Source organism: Nerophis ophidion, linkage group LG07 (assembly GCF_033978795.1).
Source record: "Nerophis ophidion isolate RoL-2023_Sa linkage group LG07, RoL_Noph_v1.0, whole genome shotgun sequence".
NCBI lineage: Eukaryota > Metazoa > Chordata > Actinopteri > Syngnathiformes > Syngnathidae > Nerophis > Nerophis ophidion.
The window spans coordinates 71,680,493-71,701,864 of NC_084617.1; the positions used below are offsets into that span (position 1 = coordinate 71,680,493).

The following is a 21,372-nucleotide window of genomic DNA, read 5'->3' on the forward strand; positions in this document are numbered from 1 at the left end:
GTGTTTGTGTAAAATGTCATGGGGGAGTGTGTGTAAAATCTCATGGTTGAGAGTGTGTGTGTGTGTGTGTGTGTGTGTGTGTGTGTGTGCGTGTGTGTGTGTGTGTGTGCGTGTGTGTAAAATCTCATAAGTGCTTCCCAAGGCTCCTGAGGGACAGAGAAGAGGCAGTGGGATATTGTGTGGTAACATTCTCCGGCGGGAAAGTAAGAGGGATCCTTCATGTTGGACTTCACACCTGCAGACTGTCTACTGACTGCACACCTGCAGACTGTCTACTGACTGCACACCTGCAGACTGTCTGCTGATCGTGGGCGGGGGCCTCAAAGACCTCTCAAAAATGGTGGTCAAGAAATCTGCAGTTGCTTTGCTGGATGAGAAGCCTCAGATGTGTTTGGTCCTCCCAGGTGAGGTGGTGATGCGGGTGTGGGACGGGGGCGTGGCGGCACATCCTGAGGGGGCCGGTGACCAGGCGAGGTCTATAGGCTGCAGGCCGGCTGCTTGGCTCTCTCCTGAGTGTCCTGCAGACGCAGCAGGCTGGCACTGGCGTAGCCCTCGTCGCTGCAGCTGCTGCGCAGGCTGCCCCGCTCGTCCCCCGAGTCACTCACGCTGCTGGTGCTCCACTCCAAGTCACCCAGCAGGCAGTCCGTTCCCTCCACGTCCACATCCAGGTCCTCTGTTGGCGACACGGAGGAAGGGAGTCAGTGATCACATATCTGCACAGTCAGCAGGACCACCATGCACTCAGGCTGGGCGATATGGTCTTTTGTTCAAAGCCTACTGAAATGAGATTTTCTTATTTAAACGGGGATAGCAGGTCCATTCTATGTGTCATACTTGATCATTTCGCCATATTGCCATATTTTTGCGGAAAGGATTTAGTAGAGAACATCGACGATAAAGTTCGCAACTTTTGGTCGCTAATAAAAAAGCCTTGCCTGTACCGGAAGTAGCAGACGTTGTGCGTGTGACATCACGGGTTGTGGAGCTCCTCACATCTGAACATTGTTTACAATCAAAGCCTCCAGCAGCAAGAGCGATTCGGACCGAGAAAGCGTCAATTTCCCCATTAATTTGAGCGAGGATGAAAGATTTGTGGATGAGGAAAGTTAGAGTGAAGAAGAAAAAAAAGAAAAGGCAACAGCTCCAGGCGACCGCAGTGGGAGCGATTCAGATGTTATTAGGGGGCGGTATAGCTCGGTTGGTAGAGTGGCCGTGCTAGCAACTTGAGGGTTGCAGGTTCGATTCCCGCTTCCGCCATCCTAGTCACTGCCGTTGTGTCCTGGGGCAAGACACTTTACCCACCTGCTCCCAGTGCCACCCACACTGGTTTAAATGTAACTTAGATATTGGGTTTCACTATGTAAAGCGCTTTGAGTCACTAGAGAAAAGCGCTATATAAATATAATTCACTTCACTTCACTATTAGACACATTTACTTGGATAATTCTGGAAAATCCCTTATCTGCTTATTGTGTTACTAGTGTTTTAGTGAGATTATAAAGTCATACCTGAAAGTCGGAGGGCTGCGGTGACCACCAGTGTCTCTGAGGGAAGCCAATGGAGGAGCCAAGATCACAGTTGCTTTTTTGACAGCTAGAGGAGGTCGCATAATCCGCTCAAATCTCCGGTAAGAGCCAAACTTAATATCACAATCTTCCCATCCAAAAACTTGCTGGTTGACGTAGAGAAACATGTTCGCTTGACCGCTCTGTGTTAAAGCTTCACAACAAACAAATCAATCACTCAATCAATGTTTATTTATATAGCCCCAAATCACAAATGTCTCAAAGGACTGCACAAATCATTACGACTACAACATCCTCGGAAGAACCCACAAAAGGGCAAGGAAAACTCACACCCAGTGGGCAGGGAGAATTCACATCCAGTGGGACGCCAGTGACAATGCTGACTACGAGAAACCTTGGAGAGGACCTCAGGTGTGGGCAACCCCCCCCCCCTCCCCTCTAGGGTACCGAAAGCAATGGATCTCGAGCGGGTCTAACATGATACTGTTAAAGTTCAATCCATAGTGGCTCCAACACAGCTGCGAGAGTTCAGTTCAAAGCGGATCCAAGACAGCAGCAAGAGTCCAGTCCACAGGAAACCATCCCAAGCGGAGGCGGATCAGCAGCAAAGAAAACACCGGCTGTGTTTCGGTGGCTAAAGGCAGCTGCAATCCACCGCTTTCCACCAACAGCATTCTTCTTTGACGTCTCCATTGTAATCATGCGATAAAAACAGACTACTTTTAGCCGTAAGCGGCGCTGGGAGAACATGTCCGCTCCAACCAATAACATCACAAGCACGCGTCATCATACGCGTCATTTATTCCGCGACGTTTTCAACAGGATACCTCGCGGGAAATTTAGAATTGCAATTTAGTAAACTAAAAAGGCCGTATTGGCACGTGTTGCAATGTTAATATTTCATCATTGATATATAAACTATCAGACTGCGTGGTCGGTAGTAGTGGGTTTCAGTAGGCCTTTAAAGTGCACTTTTTGTACAGAACGCCACTACAATAGTTTAAAACAAATAAAGTGCACTTTTGTGCATGATGTCACACAAAAAATGTCACATAAAAATGAGCTGAATAATAGGAAATCAAATAGTGTATGTCCTTCGCCATGTGGTAGGTTCCTGCAGATGTTCCTTCTGATTTTTTATTTTTTTTATAAGGTGTTGATCTGGGAATAGCTGCTTCGGTGATGTTGACATGCAGAGTTTCAAGCACCCTTCATTTTCTAGCGTGTGACATTTCAAATGATGCCACAAATTAGCGGTAATGCTACTTTTTGCCGCATAATTGTTCAACGTATTCCCGCTTGAAGCCAAACCACCGCCGTGCTGTTTTTCTTGGGAATGAATTCTTCCTCCATTTTTTTTTTACCAAATTTGCACCTTCTCTCTCTCTTATAACCCCTCGCAACACACTGTTAGCATCACAGCTAATGTTTCTATGTTGCTACCTCTCTGCTCGGGGAGGGCGTGTGACGTCGCACGTATGTAAGAAGGTGCGCTTGTTTATGTCTCTGTGAGAAGCAGAGACAAGGAGTGGGAAACGCATGCAGTGTAATGCCCGCAGATAAAAGCAACTGCGTGAGAACGTATACTCAAATATCACGATATACCGTATTTCCTTGAATTGCCGCAGGGTATATAGTATGCGCCTGCCTAGAATTACTGCCGGGTCAAACTCGTTTCGCAAAATAATCAGCATATGCCTAGAATTTCCACAGGGTCAAACTCGTCACGTCACCTGTCATCATTTTCAAAATGCATGAGGCTGATTTCAATCATTTGAAATCGCGTAAAGGGAAGAAGATTAAGAGCTATTCAGTAAGATTTAAGGTCCAAGCTATTGAATATGCTAAAAATAACAGTAAGCAGCTATGTTTTATTAATATACCGTAGCTGCGTGTGTCAAATATGAGTCATTAAATGACTCCCACCTCCTGGTGGTAGAGGGCGCTAGTGATCCTTCTTGCGACTACTCGGCGGCAGAAGAAGTGACAACAAGCAGCGATCGTTTATTTTTTCCTCTCGCTTGCATTTTTAACATGGAGGACTACATATCTAAAATAAAACCGTTTTCTAAACTAGACTTTAAATCGAAGCAGGAGGTAATAAAGGAAGATCTCCATCGAGACAGAGAGACTTTTAAAACTGAAGAAAGATAAGGAAGACTTCTATAAACAAGTTATCGACGCTTTTGCTCAGAAGGAGCTGGCATGGACTTCATTTATAAGTAAAAGGTAAGACCGTAATAACTTTTTTGTATTAAATGTGCTTTTCATGATGGTATCCTTACATCACACTCAAATTTATAAGCGCAGGCCTAAATTTACCGCATGCCTTTGGTAAGCGCCGGAGTGAAAAGAGGTTTGAAATTAATTAGCGCCCCGGCGGCAATTCAAGGAAATACGGTAGTCATTTTCTATATTTTTAGCATGAATTGATTAACGTGGACCCCGACTTAAACAAATTGAAAAACGTATTCAGGTGTTACCATTTAGTGGTCAATTGTACGGAATATGTACTGAACTGTGCAATCTACTAATAAAAGTCTCAATCGATCAAAACGCTCTCTACAAGCAACTCCTGTTTTATTTCAAATAGTTACGCCACACAACAGTGATTGAGAGCCTGCGTAAACAAATTAATTGCGGTCCCCTCCCCCCCCACAGCTTTTTCCTTCGTTCATTTGAATAATTCAAAAAGGAGCATGTCTTCAGAAGGTGATTAATGGCGCCGGTGCCTCCGCAATAATACGCTTTGTAACTTCCGAATAATTACAAAATGTTGGTGTAGTTTTTGCAACTTTAAAGGGGAACATTATCACAATTTCAGAAGGGTTGAAACCAATACAAATCAGTTCCCAGTGGCTTATATTATTTTTCGTAGTTTTTTTCCAAATTTTACCCATCATGGAATATCCCGAAAAAAGGCTTTAAAGTGCCCGATTTTCGCTATCTGTAAATCCATCGTCCATTTTCCTGTGACGTCATCTAGTGATGCCAACATGGCGGATAGCCCAGCAAGATATAGCGACATTAGCTCGGATTCAGACTCGGATTTCATCGGCTTAAGCGATTCAACAGATTACGCATGTATTGAAACGGATGGTTGGAGTATGGAGGCAGATAGCGAAAACAAAATTGAAGAAGAAACTGAAGCTATTGACCGAATAGCTATTGACGCTCCTCTGCGATCGCCTTCTAACCAACGATTGAGTGTCGCAGGATATCCATACATCTCTGTGCCATGTCTGTCTTAGCATCGCCGGTAAAAATGTGCAGATCAAACGAGATACTTTCGCATCTTTTGACACTGGAGCAACTTAAATCTGTTGATTGGTAAGTGTTTGTTGGCATTAAATGTGGGTCGAGGGAAAGGCTGGATGCAAATATAGCTACAAATGTACATACAGCTAGCCTAAATAGAATGTTAGCATCGATTAGCATGCTGTGCTAATCGATGCACACTCCACGTAAATCAACTTGAATCCGTCCCTAATCGTGTTGTTACACCCTCCGACAACACACCGACGAGGCATGATGTCTCCAAGGTACGGATAGCCCAGCAAGATATAGCGACATTAGCTCGGATTCAGACTCGGATTTCATCGGTTTAAGCGATTCAACAGATTACGCATGTATTGAAACGGATGGTTGGAGTATGGAGGCAGAAAGCGAAAACGAAATTTAAGAAGAAACTGAAGCTATTGACGCTATTCTGCGATCGCCTTCTAACCAACGAGTGAGTGTCGCAGGATATCCATACATCTCCGTGCCATGTCTGTCTTAGCATCGCCGGTAAAAATGTGCAGACCAAACGAGGTACTTTCGCATCTTTTGACACTGGAGCAACTTAAATCCGTCGATTGGTAAGTGTTTGTTTGGCATTAAATGTGGGTGGAGGGAAAGGCTGGATGCAAATATAGCTACAAATGTACAAACAGCTAGCCGAAATAGCATGTTAGCATCGATTAGCATGCCGTGCTAATCAATGCACACTCCACGTAAATCAACTTGAATCCGTCCCTGATCGTGTTGTTACACCCTCCGACAACACACCGACGAGGCATGATGTCTCCAAGGTACGGGTAGCCCAGCAAGATATAGCGACATTAGCTCGGATTCAGACTCGGATTTCAGCGGCGTAAGCGATTCAACAGATTACGCATGTATTGAAACGGATGGTTGGAGTATGGAGGCAGATAGTGAAAACGAAATTGAAGAAGAAACTGAAGCTATTGATGCTATTCTGCGATCGCCTTCTAACCAACGAGTGAGTGTCGCAGGATATCCATACATCTCTGTGCCATGTCTGCCTTAGCATCGCCGGTAAGATGTGCAGACCAAACGAGGTACTTTCGCATCTTTTGACACTGGAGCAACTTAAATTTGTCGATTGGTAAGTGTTTGTTTGGCATTAAATGGGGGACGAGGGAAAGGCTGGATGCAAATATAGCTACAAATGAACATACAGATAGCCTAAATAGCATGTTAGCATCGATTAGCATGCCGTGCTAATCGATGCACACTCCACGTAAATCAACTTGAATCCGTCCCTGATCGTGTTGTTACACCCTCCGACGAGGCATGATGTCTCCAAGGTACGGATAGCCCAGCAAGATATAGCGACATTAGCTCGGATTCAGACTCGGATTTCATCGGCTTAAGCGATTCAACAGATTACGCATGTATTGAAACGGATGGTTGGAGTATGGAGGCAGATAGTGAAAACGAAATTGAAGAAGAAACTGAAGCTATTGACGCTATTCTGCGATCGCCTTCTAACCAACGAGTGAGTGTCGCAGGATATCCATACATCTCTGTGCCATGTCTGTCTTAGCATCGCCGGTAAGATGTGCAGACCAAATGAGGTACTTTCGCATCTTTTGACACTGGAGCAACTTAAATTTGTCGATTGGTAAGTGTTTGTTTGGCATTAAATGGGGGACGAGGGAAAGGCTGGATGCAAATATAGCTACAAATGAACATACAGATAGCCTAAATAGCATGTTAGCATCGATTAGCATGCCGTGCTAATCGATGCACACTCCACGTAAATCAACTTGAATCCGTCCCTGATCGTGTTGTTACACCCTCCGACAACACACCGACGAGGCATGATGTCTCCAAGGTACGGGTAGCCCAGCAAGATATAGCGACATTAGCTCGGATTCAGACTCGGATTTCAGCGGCTTAAGCAATTCAACAGATTACGCATGTATTGAAACGGATGGTTGGAGTATGGAGGCAGAAAGCAAAAACGAAATTGAAGAAGAAACTGAAGCTAGTGACCGAATAGCTATTGACGCTATCCGGCGATCGCCTTCTGACCAACGAGTGAGTGTCGCAGGATATCCATACATCTCTGTGCCTTGTCTGTCTTAGCATCGCCGGTAAAATGTGCGGACCAAACGAGGTACTTTCGCATCTTTTGACACTGGAGCAACTTAAATCCGTCGATTGGTAAGTGTTTGTTTGGCATTAAATGTGGGTGGAGGGAAAGGCTGGATGCAAATATAGCTACAAATATACATACAGCTAGCCTAAATAGCATGTTAGCATCGATTAGCATGCCATGCTAATCGATGCACACTCCGCGTGAATCAACTTGAATCCGTCCCTAATCGTGTTGTTACACCCTCCGACAACACACCGACGAGGCATGATGTCTCCAAGGTACGGGTAGCCCAGCAAGATATAGCGACATTAGCTCGGATTCAGACTCGGATTTCATCGGCTTAAGCGACTCAACAGATTACGCATGTATTGAAACGGATTGTTGGAGTATGGAGGCTGATAGCGAAAACTAAATTAAAGAAGAAACTGAAGCTATTGACGCTATTCTGCGATCGCCTTCTAACCAACGAGTGAGTGTCGCAGGATATCCATACATCTCCGTGCCATGTCTGTCTTAGCATCGCCGGTAAAAATGTGCAGACCAAACGAGGTACTTTCGCATCTTTTGACATTGGAGCAACTTAAATCCGTCGATTGGTAAGTGTTTGTTTGGCATTAAATGTGGGTGGAGGGTTAGGCTGGATGCAAATATAGCTACAAATGTACATACAGCTAGCCTAAATAGCACGTAAATCAACTTGAATCCGTCCCTGATCATGTTGTTACACCCTCCGACAACACACCGATGAGGCATGATGTCTCCAAGGTACGGAAAACAGTCGAAAAAACGGAAAATAACAGCTGATTTGACTTGGTGTTTGTAACGTGTTTGAGAAAATGGCGGATTGACTACCAATGTGATGTCAGAGCGATTAATAGAAAGGCGTTTAATTCGCCAAAATTCACCCATTTAGAGTTCGGAAATCGGTCTTTCTTCTGCACCATCAAGGTATATATTGACGCTTACATAGGTCTGGTGATAATGTTCCCCTTTTAAAAAAACGACAGCAAAGTTTTGCACGACTGACCTTGATCAGAGTCGGATTTGTCGGAGGACACGGTGGAACCTGTGCTGTCCATGCGGGTTCTCTCCACCCCCAGCTGCTCGAGACGCCTCCTCAGATGTCTCCGCTCTCTCTGTAGCTGTTCCAAAGTGTGCTGAGCTCTTCTGTCGCTCTCCTCCAACCTCTGCATGGCAAACAAAAAACCAGGGAATGGATTTGAATGCAGTGAGCAACACGGTAACTGTCGGGTTAAAATTGGATTATTTGGTTTCTGATATCAAAAATGAGAGAGAAAATAAGGAGACTTTGGCACAGTGCGACAGTGTAGTGTGTGGCTGGGCTAGGGGTTTGTAACCCACGGCTCTTAAGCCTCCTGCAGGAAATGCGCATTTTCAATAGTTTTAAAATTTATGTCTGTGAGGCCGTGAATTTGACCTGACCGGTAATTAGATGAGCACTAGGAAGGCGAGGACAGGAGAGGTGTGTGTGTGTTCTGTGAGAGAGACATCAGCTTTTGGAGTGAAGTGTATTTCTGGATAGTGCGTCTGGATCAAAAGAGACATCAAAGACGCTTTACTGAACAAATATACGCCATTTTTGTTTTTTATGACAACGAAATGTTTCAAGTCCTTATTAATAAAAGGATTAAACTCCATATAAAGACTGTCGTTCTTAAATCATCCATCCATCCATTTTCTTCCACTTATAGGGTCGGGTCGCGGGGGCAGCAGCCTAAGCAGGGAAGCCCAGACTTCCCTCTCCACAGCCACTTCGTCCCGCTCTTCCCCGGGGGATCCCGAGGCGTTCCCAAAGTGTCCTGGGTCTTTCCTGTGGCCACCTACCGGGGAGGCGTTCGGGTGGCCAGATGCCCGAGCCACCTCCTCTGGCTCTTCTCCATGTGAAGGAGCAGCGGCTTTACTTTGAGCTTCCCCCGGATGACAGAGCTTCTCACCCTATCTCTAAGGGAGAGACCCGCCACACGGCGGAGGAAAGTAATTTCGGCCGCTTGTACCCGTGATCTTATCCTTTCAGTCATGACCCAAAGTTCATGACCATAGGTGAGGATGGGAACGTAGATCGACCGGTAAATTGAGAGCTTTGCCTTCCGGCTCAGCTCCTTCTTCACCACAGCGGATCAATACAGCATCCGCATTACTGAAGACGCCGCACCGATCCGCCTATCAATCTCACGATCCACTCTTCCCTCACTCGTGAACAAGACTGCGAGGTACTTGAACTCCTCCACTTGGGGCAGGGTCTCCTCCCCAACCCGGAGATGGCCCTCCACCCTTTTCCGGGCGAGAACCATGGACTCGGACTTAAAGTTGCTGATTCTCATTCCGGTCGCTTCACACTCGGCTGCGAACCGATCTAGTGAGAGCTGAAGATCCGGGCCAGATGAAGCCATCAGGACCACATCATCTGCAAAAAGCAGAGACCTAATCCTGCAGCCACCAAACCAGATCCCCTCAACGCCTTGACTGCGCCTAGAAATTCTGTCCATAAAAGTTATAAACAGAATCGGTGACAAAGGGCAGCCTTGGCGGAGTCCAACCCTCACTGGATACGTCTCTGACTTACTGCCGGCGATGCGGACCAAGCTCTGAAACTGATCATACAGGGAGCGGATCGCCACAATCAGACAGTCCGATACCCCATACTCTCTGAGCACTCCCCACAGGACTCGGTTGAATGCCTTCTCTAAGTCCACAAAGCACATGTAGACTGGTTGGGCAAACTCCCATGCACCCTCAAGGACCCTGCCGAGAGTATAGAGCTGGTCCACGGCTCTAAGACCAGGACGAAAACAACACTGTTCCTCTTGAATCGGAGGTTTGACTATCCGGCATAGCCTCCTCTCCAGAACACCTGAATAGACCTTACCGGGAAGACTGAGGAGTGTGATCCCACCATAGCTGGAACACACACTCTGGTTACCCTTCTTAAAGGGGAACATTATCAGCAGACCTATGTAAGCGTCAATATATACCTTGATGGTGCAGAAAAAAGACCATAGATTTTTTTAACCGATTTCCGAACTCTAAATGGGTGAATTTTGGCGAATTAAACGCCTTTCTGTTTATCGCGCTGGAGGCGATGACGTCAGAATGTGACGTCGCCGAGGTAACACACCCACCATTTTCATTTTCAACACATTACAAACACCGGCTCTCAGCTCTGTTATTTTCCGTTTTTTTGACTATTTTTTGGAACCTTGGAGACATCATGCCTCGACGGTGTGTTGTCGGAGGGTGTAACAACACTAACAGGGAGGGATTCAAGTTGCACCACTGGCCTGAAGATGCCAAAGTGTCTGCCGCCAGACCCCCATTGAATGTGCCAGAGTGTCTCCACATTTGACCGGCGATGCTAAGGCAGACATGGCACAGAGATGTATGGATAACCTGCAGATGCATTTGCAACGATAGTCAACGAAATCACAAAGGTGAGTTTTGTTGATGTTGACTGCCAGCTAATCGATGCTAATATGCTACGCTAATTGATGCTAACATGCTATTTACCGGCGGTGCTAAAGCAGACATGGCATAGAGATGTATGGATAACCTGTAGATGCATTTGCAACTATATTACGTTTCCTCCCACCCACATTTAATGCAAAACAAACACTTACCAATCGACGGATTTAAGTTGCTCCAGTGTCAAAAGATGCGAAAGTCCTGATCGTTTGGTCCGCACATTTTACCGGCGATGCTAACGCAGCTATTCGGCCATGCTATGGCTATGAATAGCGTCAATAGCTTCAGTTTCTTCTTCAATACTTTCATACTCCAACCATCTGTTTCAATACATGCGTAATCTGTTGAATCGCTTAAATCGCTGAAATCCGAGTTTGAATCCGAGCTAATGTCGCTATATCTTGCTGTGGTATTCCCATTGTTTGTTTACATTGGCAGCACTGTGTGACGTCACAATGAAATGGATAGTGGTTTCAAAGATAGCGAAAATAAGGCACTTTAAAGCTTTATTTAGGGATATTCCGAGACCGGTAAAATTTTGAAAAAAAATTCAAAAAATACAACAAGCCACTGGGAACTGATTTTTATTGTTTTTAACCGTTTTGAAATTGTGATAATGTTCCCCTTTAAAGACAGGAACCACCACCCCGGTCTGCCAATTTTGGTCTGGATAACATCTGATATATTTGCCTATTAAATCAATGTTGGATGGATAATAAAGTCCAGGGAGGCCAACATGCCGAGCACGAATCGATGTAATTGAAATTTAGGAATATAGAGCGATCTATTGATGAACCAATCGATTGTTACACCACTACAATTCTATTCAGGAACAAATTCCCGTAGTTTAAGCAACTCCATCCTATCTTGCCGATTGTATTGTACCATATGTCCCGGCAAGAAATCTGCGTTCAAAGGACTCCGGCTTATTAGTGATTCCCAAAGCCCAAAAAAAGTCTGCGGGCTATAGAGCGTTTTCATTTCGGGCTCCAGTACTCTGGAATGCCCTCCTGGTAACAGTTCGAGATGTTACCTCAGTAGAAGCATTTAAGTCTCACCTTAAAACTCATTTGTATACTCTAGCCTTTAAATAGACTCCCTTTTTAGACCAGTTGATCTGCCGTTTCTTTTCTTTTTCTCCTATGTCCCACTCTCCCTTGTGGAGGGGGTCCGGTCCGATCCGGTGGCCATGTACTGCTCGCCTGTGTATCGGCTGGGGACATCTCTGCGCTGCTGATCCGCCTCCGCTTGGGATGGTTTCCTGCTAGCTCCGCTGTGAACGGGACTCTCGCTGCTGTGTTGGATCCGCTTTGGACTGGACTCTCGCGACTGTGTTGGATCCATTATGGATTGAACTTTCACAGTATCATGTTAGACCCGCTCGACATCCATTGCTTTCCTCCTCTCCAAGGTTCTCATAGTCATCATTGTCACCGACGTCCCACTGGGTGTGAGTTTTCCTTGCCCTTATGTGGGCCTACCGAGGATGTCGTAGTGGTTTGTGCAGCCCTTTGAGACACTAGTGATTTAGGGCTATATAAGTAAACATTGATTGATTGACTGATTGATTGATGTTTGATGACAATAAAGCGTTCTATTCTATTGCCATTCCGCTGTCCTCTCCGTAGTAAAGATTAGATTAGATTGGATTAGATAGTACTTTATTTATTCCGTCAGGAAAATTTTAATTTTCAGCACAATCCCATTCAAGATCAGACAAACATTACAGGGAGACAGAACAGGATCGCTGACGGGAATAGTAGATTAAAATAAAATTTAAAAAAACGGTCTTAGCCTGGGCCCTGGAGAGGGGGTGCAGACTGAGGCCAAGGGAAAAAAAACAACTTACAGAGGGAAACATCAAACATCAAAGAACACAGAGGACATCAAAGACATTAAAGCAGCAGATACAACCAGACACTTCTACATACAGCTATGAATAAAAAGTAAAAGAAACGTATCCACTGTGGTGTTCCACGCCATCGTCCGCCGGGGAGGAGGGAGCATGGCCAGAAACAGGAGCAGACCCAACAAAGCAACCAAGACAGCCGAGAGTTGCTTTGATGTAAGGCAGATGAGGAATCATCATTCCTAACTAACTTGTATTTAAACGTCTGTAGTCTCTTTCAACGAAAGACTGTGAGCAGTGGGAGTAAAAAAAAAAAAAGACCGTGCACGCACCTTGATGTGAACTTTGGCCTTCATCAGCAGGCTCAGCGTGGTGTGTCTGTTGGCATCCGGGCCCAAAGGAACCAAGGACTTCAGTCGCTCTAAACAGAGTCGTAGATGTGCCCTCCTGAAAGTAAACACGGGGGAAACAAAGAATTATACATGATCTGCTCTTTGTGACCATGTCATGGTTTTTTACCCGTACTTGCCAATCTTGAGACCTCCGAATTCGGGACATTGTGTTGGGGAGGATTTGGTGGTAGCGGGGGTGTATATTGTAGCGTCCCCGAAAGAGTTAGTGCTGCAAGGGATTCTGGATATTGCTTCTGTTGTGTTACGGTGCGAATGTTCTCCCGAAATGTGTTTGGTGTGGGTTCACAGTGTGGCGCATATTTGTAACAGTTTTAAAAGCCTACTGAAACACCCACTACTACCGACCACGCAGTCTGATGGTTTATATATCAATGATGAAATCTTAACATTGCAACACATGCCAATACGGTTGGTTTAGTTTACTAAATTACAATTTTAAATTTCCCGCGGAGTTTCTTGTTTAAAACGTTGCGGAATGACGACGCGTGTTTGTGACGTCTCGGGTTGTAGCGGACATATTAGCCCAGCACCACTTACGGCTAAAAGTCGTCTCTTTTCATCGCATAATTACATTATATTTTGAACATCTGTGTTGCTGAATATTTTGTAATTAGTTCAATTAATAATGGAGACGTCAAAGAAGAATGCTGTTGGTGGAAAGCGGTGGATTGCAGCTGCCTTTAGCAACCGAAACGCAGCCGGTGTTTCTTTGTTTGTTGTGAAGCTTTAACACAGAGCGGTCAAGCGAACATGTTTCTCTACGTCAACCAGCAAGTTTTTGGATGGGAAAATTGTGATATTAAGTCGGCTTTTACCGGAGACTTGAGTGGATTACTGGACCTCCTCCTGTAGCTGTTAAAAAAGGCAGCTGTGATCTTGGCTCCTCGGCTTCTCTCAGAGACACTGGCGTTCACCGCAGCCGTCCGACTTTCAGGTGTGACTTTAGAATCTCACTAAAATACTATTAACACAATAAGCAGATAAGGGATTTTCCAGAATTATCCTAGTAAATGTGACAAAGCGGTCAAGCGAACATGTTTCACTACGTCAACCAGCAAGTTTTTGGATGGGAAAATGGTGATATTAAGTCGGCTCTTACCGGCGACTTGAGTGGATTACTGGACATCCTCCTGTAGCTGTTATAAAAGGCAGCTGTGATCTTGGCTCCTCGGCTTTTCTCAGAGACACTGGCGTTCACCGCAGCCATCCGACTTTCGGGTGTGACTTTAGAATCTCACTAAAATACTATTAACACAATAAGCAGATAAGGGATTTTCCAGAATTATCCTAGTAAATGTGACAAAGCGGTCAAGCGAACATGTTTCTCTACGTCAACCAGCAAGTTTTTGGATGGGAAAATGGTGATATTAAGTCGGCTCTTACCGGAGACTTGAGTGGATTACTGGACATCCTCCTGTAGCTGTTATAAAAGGCAGCTGTGATCTTGGCTCCTCGGCTTCTCTCAGAGACACTGGCGTTCACCGCAGCCGTCCGACTTTCGGGTGTGACTTTAGAATCTCACTAAAATACTATTAACACAATAAGCAGATAAGGGATTTTCCAGAATTATCCTAGTAAATGTGACAAAGCGGTCAAGCGAACATGTTTCACTACGTCAACCAGCAAGTTTTTGGATGGGAAAATTGTGATATTAAGTCGCCTCTTACCGGAGACTTGACTGGACTACTGGACTTCCTCCTGTAGCTGTTAAAAAAGGCAGCTGTGATCTTGGCTCCTCGGCTTCTCTCAGAGACACTGGCGTTCACCGCAGCCGTCCGACTTTCAGGTGTGACTTTAGAATCTCACTCAAATACTATTAACACAATAAGCAGATAAGAGGGGCGGCATGGCGTAGAGGGTAGATCGGCCGTGCCAGAAACCTGAGGGTTGCAGGTTCGCTTCCCACCTATTGACATCAAAGTCGCTGCCGTTGTGTCCTCGGGCAGGACACTTCAACCTTTGCCCCCGGTGCCGCTCACACTGGTGAATGAATGATGAATGAATGATTGGTGGTGGTCGGAGGGGCCGTAGGCGCAAACTGGCAGCCACGCTTCTGCCAGTCTACCCCAGGGCAGCTGTGGCTACAGATGTAGCTTACCACCACCAGGTGTGAATGAATGATGGGTTCCCACTTCTCTGTGAGCGCTTTGAGTATCTAACAATAGAAAAGCGCGATATAAATCTAATCCATTATTATTATTATTATTATTATAAGGGATTTTCCAGAATTATCCTAGTAAATGTGTCTAATTACATCTGAAACTCTCCCACTGTGGAGGAGTTCAAGTACCTAGGAGTCTTGTTCACGAGTAAGGGAAGAGTGGATCGTGAGATCAACAGGCGGATCGGTGCGGCGTCTTGAGTAATGCGGACGTTGTACCGGTCCGTTGTGGTGAAGAAGGAGCTGAGCCGGAAGGCAAAGCTCTCAATTTACCGGTCGATCTACGTTCCCATCCTCACCTATGGTCATGAGCTTTGGGTCATGACCGAAAGGATAAGATCACGGGTACAAGCGGCCGAAATGAGTTTCCTCCGCCGTGTGGCGGGGCTCTCCCTTAGAGATAGGGTGAGAAGCTCTGCCATCCGGGAGGAACTCAAAGTAAAGCCGCTGCTCCTTCACATCGAGAGGAGCCAGATGAGGTGGTTCGGGCATCTGGTGAGGATGCCACCCGAACGCCTCCCTAGGGAGGTGTTTAGGGCACGTCCAACCGGTAGGAGGCCACGGGGAAGACCCAGGACACGTTGGGAAGACTATGTCTCCCGGCTGGCCTGGGAACGCCTCGGGATCCCCCGGGAAGAGCTAGACGAAGTGGCTGGGGAGAGGGAAGTCTGGGTTTCCCTGCTTAGGCTGTTGCCCCCGCGACCCGACCTCGGATAAGCGGAAGATGATGGATGGATGGATGGACGCTCCCACTGCCGCCGCCTGGAGACGTCGCTTTTTCTTTTTTTTTCTTTTTTTGTGCTTCACTCTAACTTTCCTCATCCACAAATCTTTCATCCTCACTCAAATTAATATGGAAATCGACACTTTCTCGGTCCGAATAGCTCTTGCTGCTTGAGGCTATGATTATAAACAATGTTCAGATGTGAGGAGCTCCACAACCCGTGACGTCACGCGCACACCGTCTGCTACTTCCGGCACAGGCAAGGCTTTTTTATTAGCGACCAAAAGTTGCGAACTTTATCGTCGATGTTCTCTACTAAATCCTTTCAGCAAAAATATGGCAATATCGCGAAATGATCAAGTATGACACATAGAATGGACCTGCTATCCCCGTTTAAATAAGAAAATCTCATTTCAGTAGGCCTTTAAAGTTGTTTATACGACCTGTTGATCAAGTATGCCTTGCATTCACTTATACGTGTCTGTATCAGCCGCACGTATCATGTGACTGGGATGACACACTGTTTGTACGAAGGAAAAACGGACATGACGACAGGTTGTAGAGGACGCTAAAGGCAGTGCTTTTAAGGCACGCCCCCATTATTGTTGGAAATCGGGAGAATGGTTGCCCCGGGAGATTTTCGGGATGGGCACTGAAATTCGGGACGGTTGGAAAATATGGATTTACCTTCAGTTAGCAATATAAATTGTGTGGAAAATGTACTCATATCATTCAGAAGAAGGAAATACAGCGAGTGAGACAAAAATCAACTCATTCAAATGTTGTATTTTTTGGAAGGTCCAACCTGTGTTTTAGGGGACTCTCTAATGATTGAAATGACACAGATTATGAATGAATGGTTTATTTTGAGCCATGCAAACAAAACAAGAGAATGGCATAAAATACAAAAGAAATATATAAATACATGATTTTTACACCTACATTGAAAACATTACATCTTTTGTAGATGTCAAGATTGGCTCAAAAGGGAGTGGGAAGAAGTAAACTTATTAGGTCCCACCCCTATACATATACAATATATATATATATACAATATATAATACAATAATATATATAATATAATTCAGTTCAGTGGTTGCTGCGTTGATGCTACATATTATCTATATATAATACATTTAAATTCACACACACTTACATATATACATATGTACACACTTACATATATACACACACATATATACAATTTATATATATATATACACATATATATACATACATATACATATATGTCTTGATTGGATTATCCAGAGAATAGTGCTCGATACCGTGGTAGAGCGCAATATGTAGGTGTGGGAAAAATCGCAAGACTACTTCATCTCACCCTCTCAACGGAGGGTGCTTACAGACATCAGTCGTTTACCAAGCAAAGGTAACACGCAAGGACATTAACACATCCGACACGTACGTAGGATTAACCGAAGGAGCGTTCAAAACAAGATGGAATAATCACAACGCCTCCTTTAGAAACCAGACTTTGCGGAATTCTACAGAACTCAGCAAACACATTTGGGACCTCAAAGACAATAATGTTGAATATTCAATAACATGGCAAATTCTTGCATCCAGCACACCTTACAACAGTGGTAATAAAAGACGCAACCTATGCTTAAAAGAGAAACTGTTTATTATATATCATCCAGACCTGTCATCCCTCAACAAGCGCAGTGAAATCATTTCAACATGCCGCCATAGACGGAAACGCCTCCTAGGTAACACATGAGCCAATCACCACGCCCCTACGCCTGCCTGTACCCACCCACTCTGTGCACTATATAAACCATTGTATGTGAATGCTTCCATTAAAATCTCCTGATGATTGAGGGAACCCCTCATGAAACAGTTCTGTAGAGATGAAGTAGTCTTGTGATTTTTCCCACACCTACATAGACATATATATATATATATATATATATATATATATATATATATATATACATATATATATATATATATATATATATATATATATATATATATATATATATATATATATATATATATATATATATATACACATACATACATACACAAATGCATATACCCAAAATACACATAAGTCCATCACACACACACACACACACACACACACACACACACACACACACACACACACACACACACACACAGCTATATAAATACTATATATATAATAGTATATATAATATACACTTTTGTCTAAACATTATTAACAGTTTATGGTGCCTACGGTGTGGGGGGCGGCAAAGCTCGGTTGGTAGAGCGGCCGTGCCAGCAACTTGAGGGTTGCAGGTTCGATTCCCGCTTCCGCCATCCTAGTCACTGCCGTTGTGTCCTTGGGCAAGACACTTTACCCACCTGCTCCCAGTGCCACCCACACTGGTTTAAATGTAACTTACATATTGGGTTTCACTATGTAAAGCGCTTTGAGTCACTAGAGAAAAGCGCTATATAAATATAATTCACTTCACTTCACTATGGGAACATGCTTTCATTTTGACTGTGATATTAGTGGTTAAAAGTGGATCCGTGGCTATACTGCCCCTGATCAACAGGACCTGAGGACCACTCTTGCTGTGCATTAAAAGAGACGAGGGGAGCCCCCTGCCAGAGGAGTTATCCACGGACTTAAGATCCCCCACTCGCCTGCCCTGTACTCCAGATAGTGTACCCAAATTACACATGTTTTCACCTCATTTCTGCCCGTGTTGCACAGTTCTGGCAGTTGCTAAGGTCTGGTGGGTGTTTTGAGATGGACTGACCCTGCTGTTATGCAACACACACCTCCATCTCCAGCCTCACGAAGGTGTGTGTGTGTGTGCCTGAGAGAGTGTATGTCAGGCTGCTGGAGTTCATCGGGAAAAGGTGTATTTATTGGTTTGTTGACTTTTTTTTCCTGCATTTGAAGGATAAACGAGTTTCTGCTTCAATGGTGGCGGCGTGTATGCGTTACTGCCAGTACCAGAAGAGTCTAGTATCACAGAACATAAACTATGCCTGCTTGGCTGTGGTTAATCAATTACACTCAACAACCATCCTGCCGGGTTTGAAGGCCTATTTAAACGGTGAAAGTTTGTTGCTTATATGTTGCTTATATATTGTTTAAAAAAAAAAGTAATATAAGTGAAGCATGTTTTAGATTTTATATATTTTGAACCTTGTTCTTGTTGTGATGGGGTAGGTTTATATAAGCGTTGCTTCAACTTCACCCTTTCGGCTCAATCATTGCTCAAATTAGTGTTTTTTGTTTTTCTTTTCTTGTTGTTGTTCTTTGTTTTAAGTGAAGATTGCCGAAATAAAGAAAAAAAAAAAAAAGCAGGTCAATTCTATGTGTCATACTTGATCCATCCATTTTCTACCGCTTATTCCCTTTCGGGGTCGCGGGGTCGTACTTGATCATTTCGCGATATTGCCATATTTTTACTGAAAGGATGTAGTAGAGAACATCGACGATAAAGTTCGCAACTTTTGGTCGCTAATAAAAAAGCCTTGCCTGTACCGGAAGTAACAGTCGACGTGCGCGTGACGTCACGGGTTGTGGAGCTCCTCACATCTGAATATTGTTTAAAACCATGGCCACCAGCAGCGAGAGCGATTTGGACCGAGAAAGCCACGATTTCCCCATTAATTTGAGCGAGGATGAAAGATTCGTGGATGAGGAAAGCGAGAGTGAAGCAATGAGAAAACAAATCCATCCATCCATTTTCTACCGCTTATTCCCTTTCGGGGTCGCGGGGTCATACTTGATCATTTCGCGATATTGCCATATTTTTGCTGAAAGGATTTAGTAGAGAACATCGACGATAAAGTTCGCAACTTTTGGTCGCTAATAAAAAAGCCTTGCCTATACCGGAAGTAGCGGACGATGTGTGCGTGACGTCACGGGTTGTGGAGCTCATCACATCTTAACATTATTTACAATTATGGCCACCAGCAGCAAAAGCGATTCGGACCAAGAAAGCCACGATTTCCCCATTAATTTGAGCGAGGATGAAAGATTCGTGGATGAGGAAAGCGAGAGTGAAGCAATAAGAAAAAAAATCCATCCATCCATTTTCTACCGCTTATTCCCTTTCGGGGTCGCGGGGTCATACTTGATCATTTCGCGATATTGCCATATTTTTGCTGAAAGGATTTAGTAGAGAACATTGACGATAAAGTTCGCAACTTTTGGTCGCTAATAAAAAAGCCTTGCCTGTACCGGAAGTAGCAGACGATGTGCGCGTGACGTCACGGGTTGTGGAGCTCTTCGCATCTAAACATTATTTACAATGATGGCCACCAGCAGCAAAAGCGTTTCGGACCGAGAAAGCCACGATTTCCCCATTAATTTGAGCGAGGATGAAAGATTCGTGGATGTGGAAAGCGAGAGTGAAGCAATAAGAAAAAAAATCCATCCATCCATTTTCTACCGCTTATTCCTTTTCGGGGTCGCGGGGTCATACTTGATCATTTCGCGATATTGCCATATTTTTACTGAAAGGATTTAGTAGAGAACATCGACGATAAAGTTCGCAACTTTTGGTCGCTAATAAAAAAGCCTTGCCTGTACCGGAAGTAGCGGACGATGTGCGCGTGACGTCACGGGTTGTGGAGCTCTTCGCATCTAAAACATTATTTACAATGATGGCCACCAGCAGCAAAAGCGATTCGGACCAAGAAAGCCACGATTTCCCCATTAATTTGAGCGAGGATGAAAGATTTGTGGATGAGGAAAGCGAGAGTGAAGCAATAAGAAAAAAAATCCATCCATTTTTTTTACCGCTTATTCCCTTTCGGGGTCGCTAGGTCATACTTGATCATTTCGCGATATTGCCATATTTTTGCTGAAAGGATTTAGTAGAGAACATCGACGATAAAGTTTGCAACTTTTAGTCGCTAATAAAAAAGCCTTGCCTGTACCGGAAGTAGCAGACGATGTGCGCGTGACGTCACGGGTTGTGGAGCTCTTCGCATCTAAAACATTATTTACAATGATGGCCACCAGCAGCGAAAGCGATTCCGACCGAGAAAGCCACGATTTCCCCATTAAATTGAGCGAGGATGAAAGATTCGTGGAAGAGGAAAGCGAGAGTGAAGCAATAAGAAAAAAAATCCATCCATTTTTTTTACCGCTTATTCCCTTTCGGGGTCGCGGGGTCATACTTGATCATTTCGCGATATTGCCATATTTTTGCTGAAAGGATTTAGTAGAGAACATCGACGATAAAGTTCGCAACTTTTGGTCGCTAATAAAAAAGCCTTGCCTGTACCGGAAGTAGCGGACGATGTGTGCGTGACGTCACGGGTTGTGGAGCTCTTCGCATCTAAACATTATTTACAATGATGGCCACCAGCAGCGAAAGCGATTCCGACCAAGAAAGCCACGATTTCCCCATTAAATTGAGCGAGGATGAAAGATTTGTGGATGAGGAAAGCGAGAGTGAAGCAATGAGAAAACAAATCCATCCATCCATTTTCTACCGCTTATTCCCTTTCGGGGTCGCGGGGTCATACTTGATCATTTCGCGATATTGCCATATTTTTGCTGAAAGGATTTAGTAGAGAACATCGACGATAAAGTTCGCAACTTTTGGTCGCTAATAAAAAAGCCTTGCCTGTACCGGAAGTAGCAGACGATGTGTGAGTGTGACGTCACGGGTTGTGGAGCTCTTCGCATCTAAACATTATTTACAATGATGGCCACCAGCAGCAAAAGCGATTCGGACCGAGAAAGCCACGATTTCCCCATTAAATTGAGCGAGGATGAAAGATTCGTGGATGAGGAAAGCGAGAGTGAAGCAATAAGAAAAAAAATCCATCCATCCATTTTCTACCGCTTATTCCCTTTCGG

At 44.6% G+C, this 21,372-nt stretch overlaps 1 protein-coding gene across 2 annotated transcripts in view; it reads right to left on the minus strand.

The window, feature by feature from the left end:
* The window catches only part of mxd1 (MAX dimerization protein 1), a 72,970-nt gene that overhangs the window by 10,193 nt on the left and 41,405 nt on the right, over window positions 1-21,372 (minus strand). For both annotated transcript variants that reach the window (XM_061907065.1, XM_061907066.1), the window contains 3 exons: window positions 12,577-12,691; window positions 7,943-8,102; window positions 1-673 (listed from right to left, as the gene is read on the minus strand). The exon at window positions 1-673 is cut by the window's left edge and continues 10,193 nt beyond it. In XM_061907065.1, the coding sequence (XP_061763049.1) occupies window positions 477-673; window positions 7,943-8,102; window positions 12,577-12,691 (472 nt within the window). In that variant the 3' untranslated portion in view covers window positions 1-476. The remainder of the gene's footprint in view (window positions 674-7,942; window positions 8,103-12,576; window positions 12,692-21,372) is intronic.